General features: G+C 48.3%; 3 protein-coding genes across 7 annotated transcripts in view; all 3 read left to right on the top strand.

Moving 5' to 3' along the window:
• Positions 1-647, top strand: part of LOC308607492 (uncharacterized protein C17orf100) — a 73,747-nt gene extending 73,100 nt beyond the window's left edge. Inside the window, exon 4 of the mRNA XM_081219444.1 lies at positions 638-647. The gene's annotated coding sequence lies outside the window, so the exon portion shown is untranslated. The remainder of the gene's footprint in view (positions 1-637) is intronic.
• XAF1 (XIAP associated factor 1) overlaps positions 1-12,680 on the top strand; it is an 85,101-nt gene extending 72,421 nt beyond the window's left edge. For 3 of the 4 annotated variants that reach the window (XM_081219441.1, XM_081219439.1, XM_081219442.1), the window contains 7 exons: positions 638-773; positions 1,313-1,369; positions 1,734-1,929; positions 3,096-3,181; positions 6,040-6,381; positions 8,141-8,213; positions 8,327-8,895. In XM_081219441.1, coding sequence (XP_081075567.1) covers positions 638-773; positions 1,313-1,369; positions 1,734-1,929; positions 3,096-3,181; positions 6,040-6,381; positions 8,141-8,197 — 874 coding nt within the window. In that variant the 3' untranslated portion in view covers positions 8,198-8,213; positions 8,327-8,895. Of the gene's footprint in view, positions 1-637; positions 774-1,312; positions 1,370-1,733; positions 1,930-3,095; positions 3,182-6,039; positions 6,382-8,140; positions 8,214-8,326; positions 8,896-12,565 lie in introns of those variants that run through there. The other variant, XM_081219440.1, reaches the window with a different exon arrangement.
• FBXO39 (F-box protein 39) lies at positions 9,108-16,356 on the top strand (the record flags this gene model as incomplete). Of its 2 annotated transcripts, XM_081219438.1 has the most annotated exons (4): positions 9,108-9,656; positions 12,566-13,633; positions 14,528-14,704; positions 15,050-16,356. In XM_081219438.1, the coding sequence occupies exons 2-4, from the start codon at positions 12,608-12,610 to the stop codon at positions 15,176-15,178; spliced, it is 1,332 nt and encodes a 443-aa protein (XP_081075564.1). In that variant the 5' UTR covers positions 9,108-9,656; positions 12,566-12,607. The 2 variants fall into 2 exon arrangements, with proteins under 2 accessions (XP_081075564.1, XP_081075563.1); XM_081219437.1 differs by lacking the exon at positions 15,050-16,356 and having other exon boundaries at positions 14,528-14,905.
• Positions 16,357-17,130: the final 774 nt, after the last annotated feature.

The following is a 17,130-nucleotide window of genomic DNA, read 5'->3' as shown; positions in this document are numbered from 1 at the left end:
CATGTGGGATCTTCCCGGACCAGGGCACGAACCCGTGTCCCCTGCATCAGCAGGCGGACTCTCAACCACTGAGCCACCAGGGAAGCCCAAGAACCTTATTCTTTTATGAAGTTACATTGCTAGCTTCAGAAGAAAGAAAGAAAAAATTGATCTTTACAATCGAGCAGGCACTCCCATCTTTGAGGATCTCTGGTTAATGTGTAATACAGATGCACACCGTACATTAGGAAGGGAGGAGGCCCAAACGAACACAGAGAGAATTTTATGTTTAATTTTTTCTTGTCCTGCCTTAAAATATAAATTATATTTCATCAATTACAATCAAGATGATGAACCTATCCATTCCCCCCAAAAGTTTCCTACGGCCCCTTGTAATCTCTGCCTCCCATTCCTCCTCACCCACCCCCTCTCACCCCAGGCAGTAGAATAGTTTACAGAGCATCCTTACACTTATTTTATGATTTTGCATTGTTCGGATCTAGGACCAACATGGGGAAGGGGGGCAGGTGGTATGGTCATCATATTTTCAGTGCTTGAGGCCTTGGAAGATCTTAATCCAGCAGCCCTGGGTACGAAATACGGCTCCATGCTTTATACCATGAAATAAGCCTGTTTTTCCTCCCTCTTGATCCTGCAGCAAAAGGAGTGTGGCCCCTGGCCACTTGGCCCTCCATGAGGCCCACTGTCTGCTGTTCCTGGTCCTCTGTCCAGAGTGCAAGGAACCCGTCCTGCAGCATAAGATGGAAGAGCACCGCAGGGGCGGGCACCAGCAGGTGGGGAAGCGGAAGCAGGGATTGGGGTGGGAGCACCAGGCGGCCAGCCGGGGCCCGGTCCTCACTGCAGCCCGTCTCAAGTGGGCACCCCGCACCCAGCACCCCCTGTGAAGTGGAAAGGGTAGTTAAATCTGCCTTTCTTGTACTGCACTGAGTCAACCCTGGTTTTCCCATCCCCTATCCTTTCCCTACAGGCGAATGGGTTCGGCCAAGGCAAGGGCATCCCTGTTTCAGGAAAGGTAAAATGTTCTTTCAAGGTGTGTCAAGAGGAGAGACAGGAAAGGAGAGCTCTAGAAGGCACTCATGGCCAAGGCTGGTCAAAGGTTAACCTTTCTCTCCTGCTGTTTCTGGAGATCCTCAAGCTCAGGCATCCATTTCAACTCAGCGGGTCCCACAGATGCTCCTTGAGCACAGGGCTGGTGCTGCAGGGAGACGAGGGAACCTGACTCCTGCCCCCAGGCGCTCACAGACCCACACCTGACACACAGAGTCAGGGCCGCTGAGCTGGGTGGGACTCCAGTGTCTCCCTCCGTGTTTAGGTGGGGTGCGCAATGTGTCAGCAGAGCCTGCCAAAGCACTTGCTGGAGATTCACGAGGTGAGAGTCAGCTGTGATTTCTTCTCCCAAGCCCAGGAGGAGGGGAAGGGTCCAGTAATAATGATTTCCCCCCACCCCCCACCCCCAGTTCTCTCTTCTCGCCCAAGGAGGCCTGGGGCACGCACAATGGGGAACTAGCTCATCACAGGGCCTCCTGCCCCCAGATGCCCGTCAGAAGGGCCTGCCATGGTCCACAAGCCCAAGAGAGCTCATGTTTGCCAAGGAGAGTCCCCCCACCCCCTGACCTTTCCCACCTGCTTTCTCTTACTGGCTTCAATCCCCCAGGGAAATAAGCTCATATCCCCAACGCAACTGCAGTTGCTGCAGGCCAGTGACCATGCCCATCCCGCCTGCCTCCCCGCAGGCCAAGGAATGCCAGGAGCGCCCCGTTGAGTGCCAGTTCTGTGAGCTGGCCGTGTGCCTCAACAAGGTGGACATCCACGAGCACCACTGCGGCAGGCGGACGGAGGTCTGCCCAGACTGTGGCCAGCGCATCATGCTCCACATGCGGGCCCAGCACAGAGATGAGTGCTGGGGTGAGCAGACCCGGCTCCAGAAAGGTGAGCAGGGGTGGCAAGGAATGTAAGCTCTCAGCAGGGCAGGTGACATGTGTGATGACAGATGCACATGTCTCAAATCCATCTGGCTATTCTGGACCACGTACTAGAGTCGCCTTCTTGTGTGTCTACTGTGGTCTCTAAATGACTGGTCCAGGGAGACCAAGACGCCAGGAGCTGTGGGCCTGGGAGCTACACAGATGAGTGCAGAGGCAGTGGGGGTCTGACAAAATGGGAGGCTTCCTTGAACCCCTCAAGCACAATTCCAGCCTGGCAGAGACCCACCTGCATCCTTTTACAGATGAGAAACCTATGCATAGAATGAAACAGGGGCTTGCTAGAGGCAGAAACCAGACAGGACACCCAAGTTCCCTGACACCAAATCAGGAGCTTTTACCACCATCAGCAGCGGACAGAAGGGATCTAGTTGTAACTCCTGACCTTTGGGCCTATGTGTTGGCCGCCTGGTACCACTGTGTGTTCTCGTGACCTGGTTACCTCTTCATGAGGTGTGTTTACAGAGGACAGCAATGTGACAGATCTTGTGTCACTGGTTGTTTTAGTAACACAGTAACACGTGGAGAGAGCCTAAAATCCTTTGGATGGTAAGTCTCTCCTGGTAAACAATTTGACTAAAATCGGCAAATGAAAAACTGGAGTGCTTGAGATTCGTGTACATTTCCAGCATGGCTGGGTTTCAACACAGCCAACAAACAACTCTTTAGCACAACTTCATCAGCACAACACAACTTCAACAAGACAACACAACACAGCTTCAGCACAGTCAACAAAGATGTGTGCAATAACTCCTCGTTTAATCACAGAGCTCAGAGACTGGTGAAATGAAAGAGCAGTCAGACTGGACGGGGCTGGCATCTGTGGTAACGGCTCCTTCTGTCTCCTTAGAAACCAGTCCTGCTCCAGGAAAATGTCTCTTCATCAGGGCTGTGTGCTGCCCCGAGTGCACTTTTGCAGCTTAAAGGAAATGATGTGGGTGATTCCTGCTGTGGGTGGCCTGTGTGGCCAAGGACCCTGGCAGCGCAGGACACTCACGGCAGGCCAGGGACAGTTCATCATCAGGACTGCAGGCCATGTACGCAGCTGTGGGACAGTCGGGCTAGCCATTGTCAAGGGCAATAATTTGTGCTGTTGTTTCCATGCTTTTTCAGGGAAGAGAATTTCAGCTCCTAAAAGCAACATCTGCTCTCATTATTGCAACCAAATGATCCCAGGAAATAAGTATTTCCACCATGTGGTGAGTAGAAATTAGTTATTTTCTAATGGTGCCAATAGCTAGTCCATATTCCAAAAAGTGTAATATGAAAGGTAGGTTCTGGGTCCAATTTTACACAGCATGGATAACAGAGGTTCCCATATTCAGTTTTGCTTTGTTCATAAAGGGATGTTGTGAATTGGTTTAGGCTAATTTAGCACACATAATTGGCCTCCCATCGTGCCAGCCCTTCAAGGAGCCTCCCTGACCAGTCCAGCTATCATTGATCACCTCCAAACATCTTCAGCCTTCAGGGCCTGGACATGGCAATTTGGTCCTTAATAGGACCTGCCTTATTATTTTCTGTCCCATGCGGGAGTCTTCTCAATTAGACTGTTAGCTCCCTCGAAAAAGTTAACAACTTTCTCCATCTTCCCACGGTGAAACTAATATCAAGGCTAGGTACCAAAAGGGGGACTCTGTAAAGATGTCACGATGTGATTGATCGATTGCTTTTGCCTGGGAACATTCACAGACTCCTCCCTCCATCACTCTGAGCACGTTTTAGTGCATTAGCCCGTGCCAAGCTGCTCCCTTCTTTTGCAGGATGGAGCATTTTCTTTCTGGGGAAACTTCCTAAGGCTTCTCTCCAAAGAACTCATTTCCTTCTGCTTGGATGGAGCACTGTTTGTCCTTTCTTTACCCTTCAATTCAGAGAAATATGAATATCAGAACTAAAGAGACCCTAGGGATGATCTAGACCTTTTTGTTTATTGTGGGACAATACATATAAAATTTACCATTAGTGACATTTAGTGCATTTTAATAGGAATACTTGACTTAATATTAAGTCTAAATTAATCATATTCCCTACCCTCCTTACAAACAATATATGGATTTGAGAACATGTTGACTCCAATTCTCTATTCCCACCTTATATGTAAATGCTATGGAATTTAGTTTCACCTTGTTTTCATACTGTCCCTCTTTAGTGATTATTACTGCTGTCATTTTATGCAATTCATGCCTGCTTGGATATACTCACACATTTACCTTTCTCTTTGCTCATGTTCTTTCTTAAATCCCAAGCTTTCCGTCTGGGTAGGATTTCTCTCTTCCTGAAATACACATCTAGGTAGTTCCCTCAGCAAGAAGCTGTGAGGAGTAAACACAGGTACTTTTTTCCTGCATTATTATTATTATTTTTGTGTGTGTGTGGTACGTGGGCCTCTCACTGTTGTGGCCTCTCCCGTTGCGGAGCACAGCCTCCGGACGCGCAGGCTCAGCGACCATGGCTCACGGTCCCAGCCGCTCCGCGGCATGCGGGATCTTCCCGGACCGGGGCATGAACCCGTATCCCCTGCATCAGCAGGCAGACTCTCAACCATTGCGCCACCAGGGAAGCCCTTTCCTGCATTATTGAATGGTAGTTTAACTGGGTATCCAATTCTACGTTAACCGTTATTTTCTCTTAGTGTTTTGAAGTTCATTCCACCGTCTTCCCACCTCTATGATTGCTGTTGATAAGTCTGCTCTCAGTGTAACTGCCATTCCTTTGTGGATAACCCTTTTTCTTTGGTTGATTTCAAGATCCTCTTTGCCTTTGATCTTCCTGGTTTCACTGCAATGCACCCAAGAGAAGATTTATTTTTATTCATCCTGCTTAAAACAATATGCTCAAGAGTGTTTATATTTTTCTTTCTTCTTCAGAATTTCTCCTGCCCAAATCTAAAGATTTAGTTCTGCCTTAATCAGTTCTGAAAAGTCTCAGCTATAATCACTTGGAATCCCCAATATTCCCTAACCCCTCCGTGTTCTCCCAACTCTTTCTGTGGAACATATTAGATGTACATCAGGCCTTCTCGTTCTATCCTCATGTCCCTTAACCTTTCACATTTTCTATTTCTCTCTCCTATATTCTGAATAATTTCCTCAAATCCTGTTTTCAAGTTCATTCTTTCTTGGCCAAATCTAACCTGCTATTTTTAAGCCTATCCATTGAGGTTCAGTGTCTGTATTGTTCATTTCAAGAAGTTCTGTTTACCTCTCTTTCAAATTCACCTACTCTTTTTTTCATAGGGTCGTATTCTTTTCTCTTGTTTGAATCATTTTTAATTAATTTATTTTACAGTCTCTCTCCTATAGTTCTGTTATCTGAACTCCTTGGAGACTAATCCTGCTAATGATTGTGTCTGTGACTGTTACCCAAGGTAGAGTGTTTCCTTGTGTGTAAATTTGAATAGTGAGCTTCTATTTGGTGAGACTCTATCTGTGAGAATCCTGTATGACCTAGTTTGGGATTATGTAACCTCCAGAGGGATTTTGTGATTGCTTCTGCCATACATCCCAAATTTTACATTAACTCTTCTGCTTGGGTATTCCCAGAGCATGAGGATTTTGTAAATCTGAACCCCAAATACAAGAATGGCATGAGCGTCGGATTTTGAGTTTTCAGGAGTGTCGGTTTTGCTTCCGCACCCTCAATTTCTAGTCCAAGGTAGACAAGCTCTCTTGCCACTTTCCTTTTCCAATTAGCCGATTCTTTTCTCTTAGCCACCACAGGTTAGCCTTCAAGGTTCCCAGCTTTACGCAGGGAAAGGGGAATCTTACTTCCAATTCCACATCTTGTGTGGATGGGACTCTTCTCTTATCCAAGCTCTTAGATACGAGATTGACCCCACATCTCCTCCTAAAGTGTCAGCTCATGTGCTTAACAGGTCAGGTCTTCATTCCTGGAACATGGAGCTTGCTTGTTTTCTTGCAAAGTCAGCTCAGTGAATGTTTGTCATATTTTATCCAGCATTTCAGAGTGGGAAAATTTCAGGTTATCTTGCCTGTTGTATTGTCCACCATTAAAGCTGAGGTCATTTTAAAATTTGAAGTATGACTCATAATTGCAGGACAGATGCCGTCCAATCTCAGATTCTGTGACATATTCTCCAGTTGGGAAACCAGATATTCCTCCTTCATCCCTTTCAAATCAGGCTGCTGAAGATCAAACTTCCACAGCAGAGAAAGGCGTCCGTCCAAAGACAAAAAATACAAGAAGATTTCCCCTTCTTTCTGAAAAGTCAACACGGCAAGCACCAAGAGGCACAAACAAAACCACGGATCTGCCTTTGAAGTCTGATGGCAAGCTCAGGGCCTCCTCTCCTGTAGAAGACGAGACAGCCTATGACATTCTGAGGAGGTGTTCTCAGTGTGGCATCCTACTTCCCCTGCCAACCCTAACCCAACATCAGGTACCCAGCTTCCATTCTCTCCTTATCCGGCTGGGAGCCATCTGGACAGTGTTTAAAGAAATCCAAGACCTGCAGGATATTCTCAGACATCTTTATCTCCCCTTTCTCTGTGTGTCCAAATCCATTCTCATAGCACCTATCACCTGGTTATATATGTGCATCATCTCCCACCTCTGAAGGCAGAGCCAGATCTTTCATCTCTGTATCTCCAGTTCCCAGCCCAGGGAATAACCACAGCAAATGCCCCAAAACTGTGGAGCAAACAAATGAACAGAGCATACCCAATCTAGCTCTCTAGCTCATAGTGTAGATAAGGCAATCCAGGCCCAGAGATCAGAGCCTTGGTCAAGATACTAAGTCAGCTGGTATCTTGCCTCCAACAGATCAGGATTTGCAGCCTCAATAGCCTGATTTTTTACATCCTAGATTATTTTCCAATAATAATAAGAATTAGTATTAAAGGTAGTTAACCATTATGCACCAGTTACAATGCAAAGCTCTTTACAAATGGTTAATCATTATAAAAAACATGCAGGTATTTTATCCCTATCTTACAGATAAGGAAACTAGACAGAAAGGTTGAGTAGCTTCCCCAGGATTATACAACTAGAGAGTGGCAGAATCCAGCCTAAAATACAGGTGTATATAGTTCCAAAGATTATGCTCTTAAGCCCCAAACAGGATGTGTCACTCAAAAAAAAAAAAAAAAAAAAGCTTTCATTATTTGATGTTTTTCAAAATACAAAAGTACTAGATACTACTAAATACTAGATTTTGTTGTAACCAGTTGACATGATACCATACAAATAAATATAAAGATAAAGCTCATCCTCCCCCACACCCACCCCACTTCCCCAGTCCCATGCCCTGAGATACTAGTTTCAGTATCCTGGTGGGTGTCCTTCCAAAGCTTTACCTCTGTTCACACAAACATGAACAAGCCTCTATGGGGTTTGAATTGTTTTTTCTTTTCCCCTATATACTATCTTCCTATATTCATTACTCTGCCATTTGCCTTTTTCACTGAATATATGATGCACACTCCTTACAAAAAAGTAGACCTAGATCTTGTTTTTTCTAACTTCTTCTCTATATGCACACAGCACATAATTTTACAAAGCTGAATGAATTTCATACTTGCTGGGGGTGTTATTAGTGCCATATTTCCTTGCCTCCAACAATTTGAAATTTCCTTCCATACTTCCCTCCATCCTTACATAATAGGGTTGCCGAATTTAGCAAATAAAAATTCATTACTTGGGACAAAAATAACTACAAAATAATTTCATAAGACATACTTATACAAAAAAAAATTCTTTGTTTCTCTGAAATTAAAATTTAACTGGACATCTTGTATTTTATCTGGCAACTCTGTTATATAACCACACACACACATACACATTTGGAGTCCAATTATACACATTCCTTTGCATCTTAATGTTACGATTCATCAACACCCAAGGACATCCCTCCAAGTCAAATGACGTTGCCCTCCCCCTTTTTTAATGGCATAAGAATCCATGGTGTGGGTATCCTCTAATCTGTTTGCCCACCCCCCTCATGATGATAGGCCTCTATTAAACATTGTCCCAAGCCTCCCATAGACACCTCATGGCTCACTGGGCTCCCTACATTTTCTATGCCATCTGTAGCTCAGGGTTCCTGCTCCGGGAACTGGGGATAGAATGACCCAGAGATATCCTAGGAACTAACGCTCCACTTTAAACGCATTGAACTTTTTTAATATCCATTTCTTTAGGAGAAATGCTGGTGGTTAGCTTCATCAAAAGGAAAACAAGTGAGAAGTTCCAGCTAGCTTTGGAAAAGAAAAGGTACAACAGATTTAGAAGATTTTGTTTTTACACTGGTTTTTCTGCTTGCTTTCTGTGCTAGTCTTTACTTGTGAAAAGAGATGGGTTTTATTCACTGGGTTTCTTTCTTGTAGAAGAAAAGGTTTGGATTCTAACTGCTTTCCTCCTTTTGAGCCGAGATGTTGGTTTCCCCAGGAGCTACCAGAAGAATAAAGGGCTCTGGCTCTTCTGCCTGAGAATTCTGATGAAGCATCTAGGCTGCACACAGCCTGGACACCTTAGGGAACCCAGCTTTGTCCCCGGAGAATAAAAAAGCCCTCCCTGAAAACTTGTCCTCCACTTTTCTGTAGATTTTTCACTGGTTTTCCAGGGCCACAGATGGCAGCGGCTAGCACGGCAAGGAAAGGGGAGTGGCAGCAAAGAAGAAAGGGAGAAAGGAAGAGAAAAATGAGGCTGGGTGGCAGGGGAGAGCCAGGCAAAGCACAAAGAGGTGCTAGTGAGGGCTGTTGGCAGGGAGACCAGCTGGGAGACACCTAGAGATGTAGCCCACCTCCTGGCAGCCCACCTCCCCACAGCCTACCTTTCTGCCTGGCCCGTGGGGAGACCCCAGACCCCACCAGGGAAGGAAGGGCCCAGGACACCCCACCCTCCCGAAACTGGAAAAGTGGGGCATTTCTCAAGCTTTGTCAAGTTGGCGAAGTCACGTTTGCTTAAGACTTTCCTTGGGTCGGCAGCGACAGTGGTTTCCCAAAGAGAGGCCCCGCACGCTGGGTCCCCGGGACTGGACAGGACCCCGAGGATGGGTCAGGACAGGAAAGGTGGCGACTGCGCGGGCCTGCGCCCCAAGTCCGGGGGCAGGACCTCTTTCTCGCATGAGGAGGGATGGGCAGGGGTCGCGGGGCCCAGTCTCCCGCCTCTGGCTCCCCGGCCAGGGTGCCTTCCCGGGCCACCTGCGCGGGGACCCGTCTTGCCCCGCACGCGCACGATCGGTTCAGCTGGCAGCCCCAGGTTTGGGCCCCGCGGCCGCGGGCATGAACAGAGCCCGGCAAGTGGCCGCGCGTCACAAAGGCGGCCGGCCACTCGGCCTCCAGCCTCTGCGGGGCCGGGCGCGGAGCCGGCGGTAGCGCCGGTGGCGTCGGAGCCGAGGCGTCGCGGGCGCAGCAGGCCGAGCAGCGCGCGGCGCGTCTCGGCGAGCAGCGGGTAAGGCGGCGCGAGTGGGCGCCGGCCGGGGACGCCCCGAGGCCAGCGCGGGGGTGCGGGGCTGCCCTCCTCACCTGCCGACCCCGCGAGGCTCCTGGGCCACCTCCCCTCCCCGGGTGATCGGACACCCAGGTTTCCTCCCAGGCTTGGCAGCTGTGTGACGTGGTAAACCCAGCCTAGGTTCCAGCGTCCTTAGGCTGGGTTGGAATCCCGCTCCCCACCTAGCACGCCGTCTCACCGGGACACTTTCCTAACCTCCCATTTGTAAGTACCTTCCCTACAGGGATGTTTTGGAAGCACCTTGCCACCCACTTTCTGATAGCAGCAAACACTTGTATAACATTTACTGTGTGCCAGGCACTGTTCTGGTGCTTTCCGTATATCAGCCCGTTTAATCCCCACAACGCTAGGAGAAAGGTAGTATTATTACCCATATTTACAGATGTGGAGACTGAGGCATAAATAAATTAATTAACTTGCCTAAGGTCCCATACCGCAGTTGACAGAACCAGGATCCAACCCACTAAGCTACAAGAGGGGAGGTTCCAGGCAGTGACATGACTTTTGGACCACTTGCAATACCTTTCCCAGCCCACCAAAGATGTCCTTCCAACCCCCCCCCGCCCCCCATGGCTTAAAGTGTCTGATAATTCTTCAGACCCTGTGAACTTGCTGGGTCAAAGGGCTTCGATTAGCTTTCGAACTGGTTTAGCTTTTCTCTTTTCTTTTCTTTTCTTTTCTCTTTTCTTTTCTTTTCCCTTGGCCGCTCTGGGAGGCTTGTGGGATCTTAGTTCCCTGAACAGGGATCTAACTGGTGCCCCCTGCAGTGGAAATGATGAGTCCTAACCACTGGACCGCCAGGGAATTCCCTGGTTTAGCTTTTCTTGAGCATCTCTTAGGTGCCTTGCTCCTTACTAAGTGCTGTGGAGTCCCCTAGCCCCGGGCAGTTTATATGTGATTGAAGACACAACCTTATTTCTTCATTAGTTAAATGAAGAAGAAGAAGAAGAATGAGGCTGTCCCCTAGTCTCAAGGAGTGTGTGCGTTTCTGGGAGAGAAAGACTTAGATTATACTAAGGTTATCCTAAGGATGGACACTGAGAGAGAGAGGGGAAAGAGAAGGGGAGCCGGCTGACCCCCCTGGAGCCCTGTGTCCTGGGTGGGGGCAGGCTGCTACCAGTTCCCGTGTGGAAGTCTGTCTGGGTGGGAGATGGGAGGGCCGGCTGGAGGCAGGGGCCAAACTGTTCTGTAGGTGATCATGGGGTAGGGAGGACAAAGGCACAGGGAAGACCCCAAAATAGGTCCCCTACGGGAGCTTGCTTGAGAATGCTCATTGCCACTGTGCTGCTGGGGAGAGCTGGAAGAGGCCTGGGGGTCCATCACAGGGAGAGTGGGTAAGAGAGAGAAGGGGATACCCACCACCGGGTCCATTCAGATGACAGATGCCGTGTGAGACGTACACAGGGCAACATGAATGATGCTTACGGACACTGAACACACATTTGGCAAGCACGCACACAAACAAAAAGCAGCACATCAAACACACTGGAATAGTTGCCTGTGGTGGGGAACAATGGAGGGGGACATAGAATTAAAAGGGAATAAATGAATAAATAGAATCAAAGAGAGGTCTTGCACAGACAAGTGTCTGTCCTGAACTGAAAATTATGATTAACTTGTCCCTCTGAAGCCAAGGCCTGAAAAGTGGAGGTAGGAAAATAGTATAAGAGAAAGAGTAAGAAAGCCCAGGTCTAGCCTGAGCCCTGTTACTAACTTGCTGTGTGACCACAGGCAAGCCCCTTCACCTCTCTGTGCCTAGTTTCCATCTGTTAAAAAAAAATAAATCAATTCTCAGATCTCTTCCAGCTCTGAGTTTTTGTGAACCACAATGAATGGCCTTGGGTTACCTGGTAAAGAAGCCAATAAAAGCTTTATGGAGTGGTAGGGCTTGAACTTTAAAAATGGGGGGTTGGGGAGAAGTAAAGAAAAAGAGAGTAGTTCTCAGGCAGGGGAAACATTGAAAGCAAAGCCATGAAGATTACAGCAGATGGCTATGAACCGTCTGACCGAGGGCTCAGTGTATCTGGTGGGCCCTTAGCCCAGTTCTTCCCTGGGACTCCCTAGCCTGGCTGGGGATACCACCTGCAATCCAACAGCCAAGTCAGAGACCTTTCAATCCTCCCAGTTCAGGTGTTCACCAGTTACCAAATCATGTCTGCCAAAGAACTCACTACCCACCCCGATTCCCACTATAATGCCACCCTAGTCCCAGGCCTCAAGCCTGGCCTCTACTATGGACCATCCTTCCTCCATTCCCCCAGAGTATTCTTTCTTTACCTCAAGACTGACCACGTCACTTCTGGGCGTGTGATCCTTCGACCTGCCCTGACCTCAGCTGAGGTTCTCCACGTTTGTTCTGCTGCTGCACCTTTTGAATATAAACACAGCCATCAGCAATGTCACTCAACACAGACACTGATTCTCATCCAGAGAAGATGTCAGAATTCCAAAGTCTTAGGGAGAGGGGACAGTGAGAATCCCTGGCTGTAGGACACAGCCTTTATCACATCATTCAGAGCATCTTGAATGATGCCCTTGAACCAGCACCTCCCACTGCTCCAGCTCCAGTTCCATCACTCCCTGACCCTCACAAGTTAAGCTCCAAGCAATTTTTAGTTCCGTGAATGTGAACATATCACTCATACTCACAGTTCCGTGGCTTTGCCCATCTTGTTCCCTCTGCCTGGAATATACCAGTTCCTCCACCACCAACCTGTCTGCCTTGCAAATCCTACTCACCCTGCAAAACCCAGCTCAGATGCCACCTCCTCTGAGCAGCCCTCTCTACTTCTTCTTACACATACAGAACTAATACCCCCGTTTGTGCCACCCTGCACCATGAATATGCCTGAGGATTTTCATGTCTCCCACAGTGCTGTCATTGAGTCCTGGTCTATGTCCCTGATAGACCCCTGATGGGCTGTGACTCCTTGCAGGTGTGCACAGTATGGTGGATTTATCATTGCACCCCCTGCACCAGCCCAGTACCTGCACATGGGGCCATAGTGCAAGTTTGTTCCATTGGGTTTAATATGTGTTTGGCAGGCAAAGGTTCTTCCTTTTTACTTCCCACAGAAAACAAGTGATTGCTTTTCTTTCCTCATTTTTGGAAGCTCTGCCTACCACACAGCTGCAGTGGACATCCCGGTTCCTTGATGGACGAAGAAGGCCAACTGATCCAGCCTCAACACCAGAGCTACTGGGCCACCCTGCCCGATGTGTGCCTACATCGTATTTTCTGGTGGCTGGGAGACAAGGACAGGTCCAGAGCAGCCCTTGTGTGCAGAAAGTGGAACCAGATGATGTATTCGGCTGACCTCTGGCGACACAGGACCATCACGTTTAGTGGGAGACCTTCCAGGGTACACGCATACGAATATGAGTTGGCTCTTTGGTATGTTAAGAAATTTGGTCATTATCTGGAGCACCTGGAGATCAAACTCCTGAATCCTTACAACGTTGTCCAAACCAGGAAGTTCCAGGTCACCATGCAAGGCCTTTTCTCGTGTCTGGGCAAGAGAAACAACCGTCTGAAATCTCTGTCCATCCAGCACCTGGAACTGGACCGCCTGGTCTGGAGGAACAACATCAGGAGGATGTTCATGGAAAGCTTGAGCTTATTCTTGAAGAAAATGGGCAAGCACCTGGATTATCTCAACCTAAAAGGGGCTAGGCTCACCGTGGAGCAAGGCTGCTACATCCTCAACTCCCTGAGCTGCTTAAGGAAAGAGAGTGTGGTGTCAGAGCTCAATATCCAGGACTACTTCAGCCACCACCTCGCTGTCTACAGCAGCCCCCAGTTCAACAAGACCATGGCCACGTTCCGCAACCTGGAGTCCCTGACCCTCAACTACAACTGCATCTCCGATGAGCTGCTAGAGAACTTGTGTGAGAACAATGCCGACACCCTCTGGACCATGAACATCAAGTGCCACATTCATGACCCCCACAGGCAGGTCATCTGGGGCATGTCCTGGGCCAAGCTGGCCAGGTACGCCACCAACCTGAAAGTCAACTTCTTCTTTGAGCAAATCACGAAGTATGAGCACTTGGCCCGGATCCTCCTGCAGGAGATCCCGATCAGGGGCATCGGTCTGCGAAACCACTCTTTCAACAACCCCGACTGGTCCATGAGGCCCACTCTGATGGATCTCCTGCCCACCTACCGGCATACTCTGCAGGTAAGTGTGAGCTGAGGGCTGGGAGGCTTGTGAGGAGTGGCTGCCCCTCAGGTTCCTGCTACCTGCTCTTGGCTTGCACACACTCACTCAAGGTCAAATTGAGGTTCTGGGAAATGTCAGCAAACTAAGCCTCTCCCGGTCCCCAAGACCGCAGCAGAGGACAAAAGCTACGGCTCACTTCTTATACGTGGAACCAATTCCTGATTGGCTGTCAACCAAGGCAAGCTCCTATATCCCTGGCTCAGAGCTGTGAGGCCTGAGCATGCAGGTGCCTTTACAGGTGAGAAGCAGGTCAGCAGCTTCTTCTACTTCTCCCCCCAGTCACAGCAGCACACAGGACCCAGTGTGACTCCAAACCAGACAAAAAGCCAAATTTGACCCAAGTTACAGAAGAGCTCAGAAGTGTGGGCTGTTCTCTAGTCTGGCAGCTCCCCATCTATAAAATCGGGATCATTTTGTACCCCCCCCCAAAGACCTCTCAGAAGGCTGTGAGGATTGATACTCAAGCGTATAAGCACCACTACTAACAGTGAGGGATGACAAAGGGCTAAGAGCTCATTTACGCTCACACAGCCCTGAAGTGGGCAGGCAGACATCATAACCATTCGGTGCTGCCCGTGGTCACCTGGCTAGTCCATCGCAGGGCCAGGACCACCACTTTGATCTCCAGACTCCAGATACATTGCCTTGAAACTCCAAGTTTCGTACATTTGGATGAGATCCCTTTCATTCCCAAATCCCTTCCGACAACTGCTTGTCCAGTGCCCCTTATCTAAAGCACTTGAACCACCATGGGCTACCAGGCCAAAGCCAGGTCATGAAAGTGTTATGAAATGATCCAGCCAGTCCCAGCATCTCTGTCCACACCCGTCTTCCCCTTTGGTGCTTTTCCAGAAACTAACTATTGAGTTCAACAACAGCCATGAGTCTCTGGACGAGGAGCTGCACCTCCTCATCTTATCCTGCAGGAAGTTGTTTTACTTCAAAATCAGTGCTTTCCTTCACGTTAACTTTGTGGAGCAGATCCTGAAGAGTCAGGAAGAAGGGCGGTGTGCCCTGCGCACACTCAAGGTAAGAGCCCCCCCGGGGTGGGTTCCACGGGCATCGGGCAAGGGCATCCAGGCCCCTGGGCGGGCAGGCATCCAGCCCCAGTGTTCCTGCTGTGGGATGAAGGTCAGGAGTGAGACAGGGCATGGGGGGTGGACGTCTCACAAGTCCGTCCATTGGAAATTAACAATTTCACGGAAGGGAATCTGGAGCTTTCATCCTTAGTTGGTTTTGGGCTTTTCCTGGTTCTGCCAACAATTGTACGTGTACATCATTCAGATTATCTTCGGGGTCTGGGTGATGTAGCCACTGTGTGTGTGTGTGTGTGTGTGCACGCACACACGCAGGGGTGTTTGTCTATCGGCACAGGTGAGAATTTATACAAACAGACATGAGATGCATGAAGTGGACAGGACACTGCGGGAAATTTACAGGAAGTACAGAAAGCTGATCGATTCAGAGATGAACTATTGTGTCATCGCTTACTCCATGATGTAATGAGCGCTCTCCAGAGGAAGAAAGCCAAGAGCACTTTGAACTTGACAATCCGAGCCTCACAGAATGACACTTGGGGCATCCCTTACCCCCACCCCTTTTTCTCCTCTCTCTCCTCTTTGCTAGTTTCACACCAACATGACACCCCAGCAACGGCTGGGACTTTTGGTCATCTGAAGACCCCAGGTGACTTGAAAGTGCTATCTTTACCAACTATCTGGGTGTGATTTCTTTTTTGTTGTTGTTTGGTTTTGCTTCTTGACCCTCACTCAGCCACAGAGCTGAAAGCCCAAAGCCGCTTGGAGCAGTGTCTTACCCGGGGACCCTGACTCTTGCTAATCTCCCTCCGGAAAAGGTGTAAGTAGTCAGAGAGCACATAGAGCTGCATTTTCCACTGACTGTCAGTGTCAGTTCAGAAACACTTTCTATCCTGGCTGCCCTTCACATTCGAGCCTTCTGCCAGTGACGCTGGCCAGGCCCGATCTCAGATGAAAGAAATTCACCAACACATCCTGCAGTGAAGCAGGGAAATTCCCTCATTTAGAAGGAGCCTGCTCAGAGCCAGAACTCCCTCCCACAGGAGATCAGCCCCTAATTTATCAGTGTTGTGGACTCGGGTCTCCCGCATCTGCTTTTCTGGTGTCTCCTTTATTCCCCATCCAGGCAGCATGGCGCCCAGCCTGCTACAAACGTTCAGGTCTCATGTGGGGCTGGACCAGAAGTGGCCTTTACACTCATATTCACGAAGAATCTGTAATGTCCTGGAGAACTATTCCTAATGCGATGTTAAGTGAAACTGTGTTTAGTGTGATACCAATCATGTAAAAACACAAATACAGGGTTTTTTTTAAGCATAGAAGAGATATACCAAAAACCTTAATAGTTATCTCTGGGTGGTGGGATTATGGGTGACTTTTATTTCCCTTTTCATGCTTTCCCCTATCTCTCAAATTTTCTACAAAGACCATGTGTTATTTTTATAGTCACAGGGAAATCTGATGGGTTTTAAACGGAGAGTAAGGGTAAATTCCTGAGCCCATGCCATTGACATAGATTGCTTTTGGTCTTTTGAGATTTTTCTGCATATAGTTGCTTATAGGGGGGTTTTCCAATAGATATAAATTAATATATCTCAGAACATTTTGACAAGTGTCTCATTTGCGATTTTATCTTTTGTATGTTGTGTCCATATTTATGCTTAGCTTTTCAGGTCTTTGTTCAAGTTCATATTTATCCAGTGCTTTTCAATTTTCACAGGATTTCCACATTCACTGTCATATCTGAATGTCCCTGCAATGCTGTTGGGTGCCTATGGTTCCTGTTTCACGAACATTCAGAAAAGACCAACACTGGCAAGTGGTATGGAGTCCCTATCTTGTTACCAAACTCGGGTTCTGCTGCTTGTCACTCAAGAATCCAATACCGAGAGACAAGTGTTGGGTAAAAGGAAAGATAGCTTTAATGAGGAAGCCGGCAGTCCTGGGGAGAAGGTGGATTCATGTGTCAAAGAACCAACTCCCCACTGTTGATCGGGGGCAAGAGCTTTTAAAGGGGAGTTTTAGGGGTGCACAGGTGGGTGGGGGGCTACGTGCAGAACAGCACAGTCAGCTCCAACAGTCACCTTGAAATTGGTCATGCAGAGGTCTGATCAGCCTCATCTTGACTGTTTTAAGTACAGTTAATCTTCAGTTCCAGGGTCGCTTTGTTCCCATTTCCTTGAGGCCAGTTCTTGGAATTGTGCAAGATGGAGCAGCTCATGTCATGGCTACAGTCTGGTCATCATGTAGGTAACTTCTTCCACCTGGTGGAGGTTTCAGTATCTGTAAAACAGCTCAAAGGATATGGCTCAGAGTATTATCTGTAGCCCTTGAGGAGGAACTAAAGGTCCTTGACTTTCCTTAATGGTTAAACTATGATTATTTTGTCTTCTTTGACTGTTTGCATTTCTTTCTGCA

The sequence above is a fragment of the Mesoplodon bidens genome (genome assembly GCF_964165515.1).
Source record: "Mesoplodon bidens genome assembly, chromosome: 19".
NCBI lineage: Eukaryota > Metazoa > Chordata > Mammalia > Artiodactyla > Ziphiidae > Mesoplodon > Mesoplodon bidens.
The sequence above is the reverse complement of the archived record's forward strand: the minus strand, read 5'-3'. Positions and strand labels throughout refer to the sequence as shown.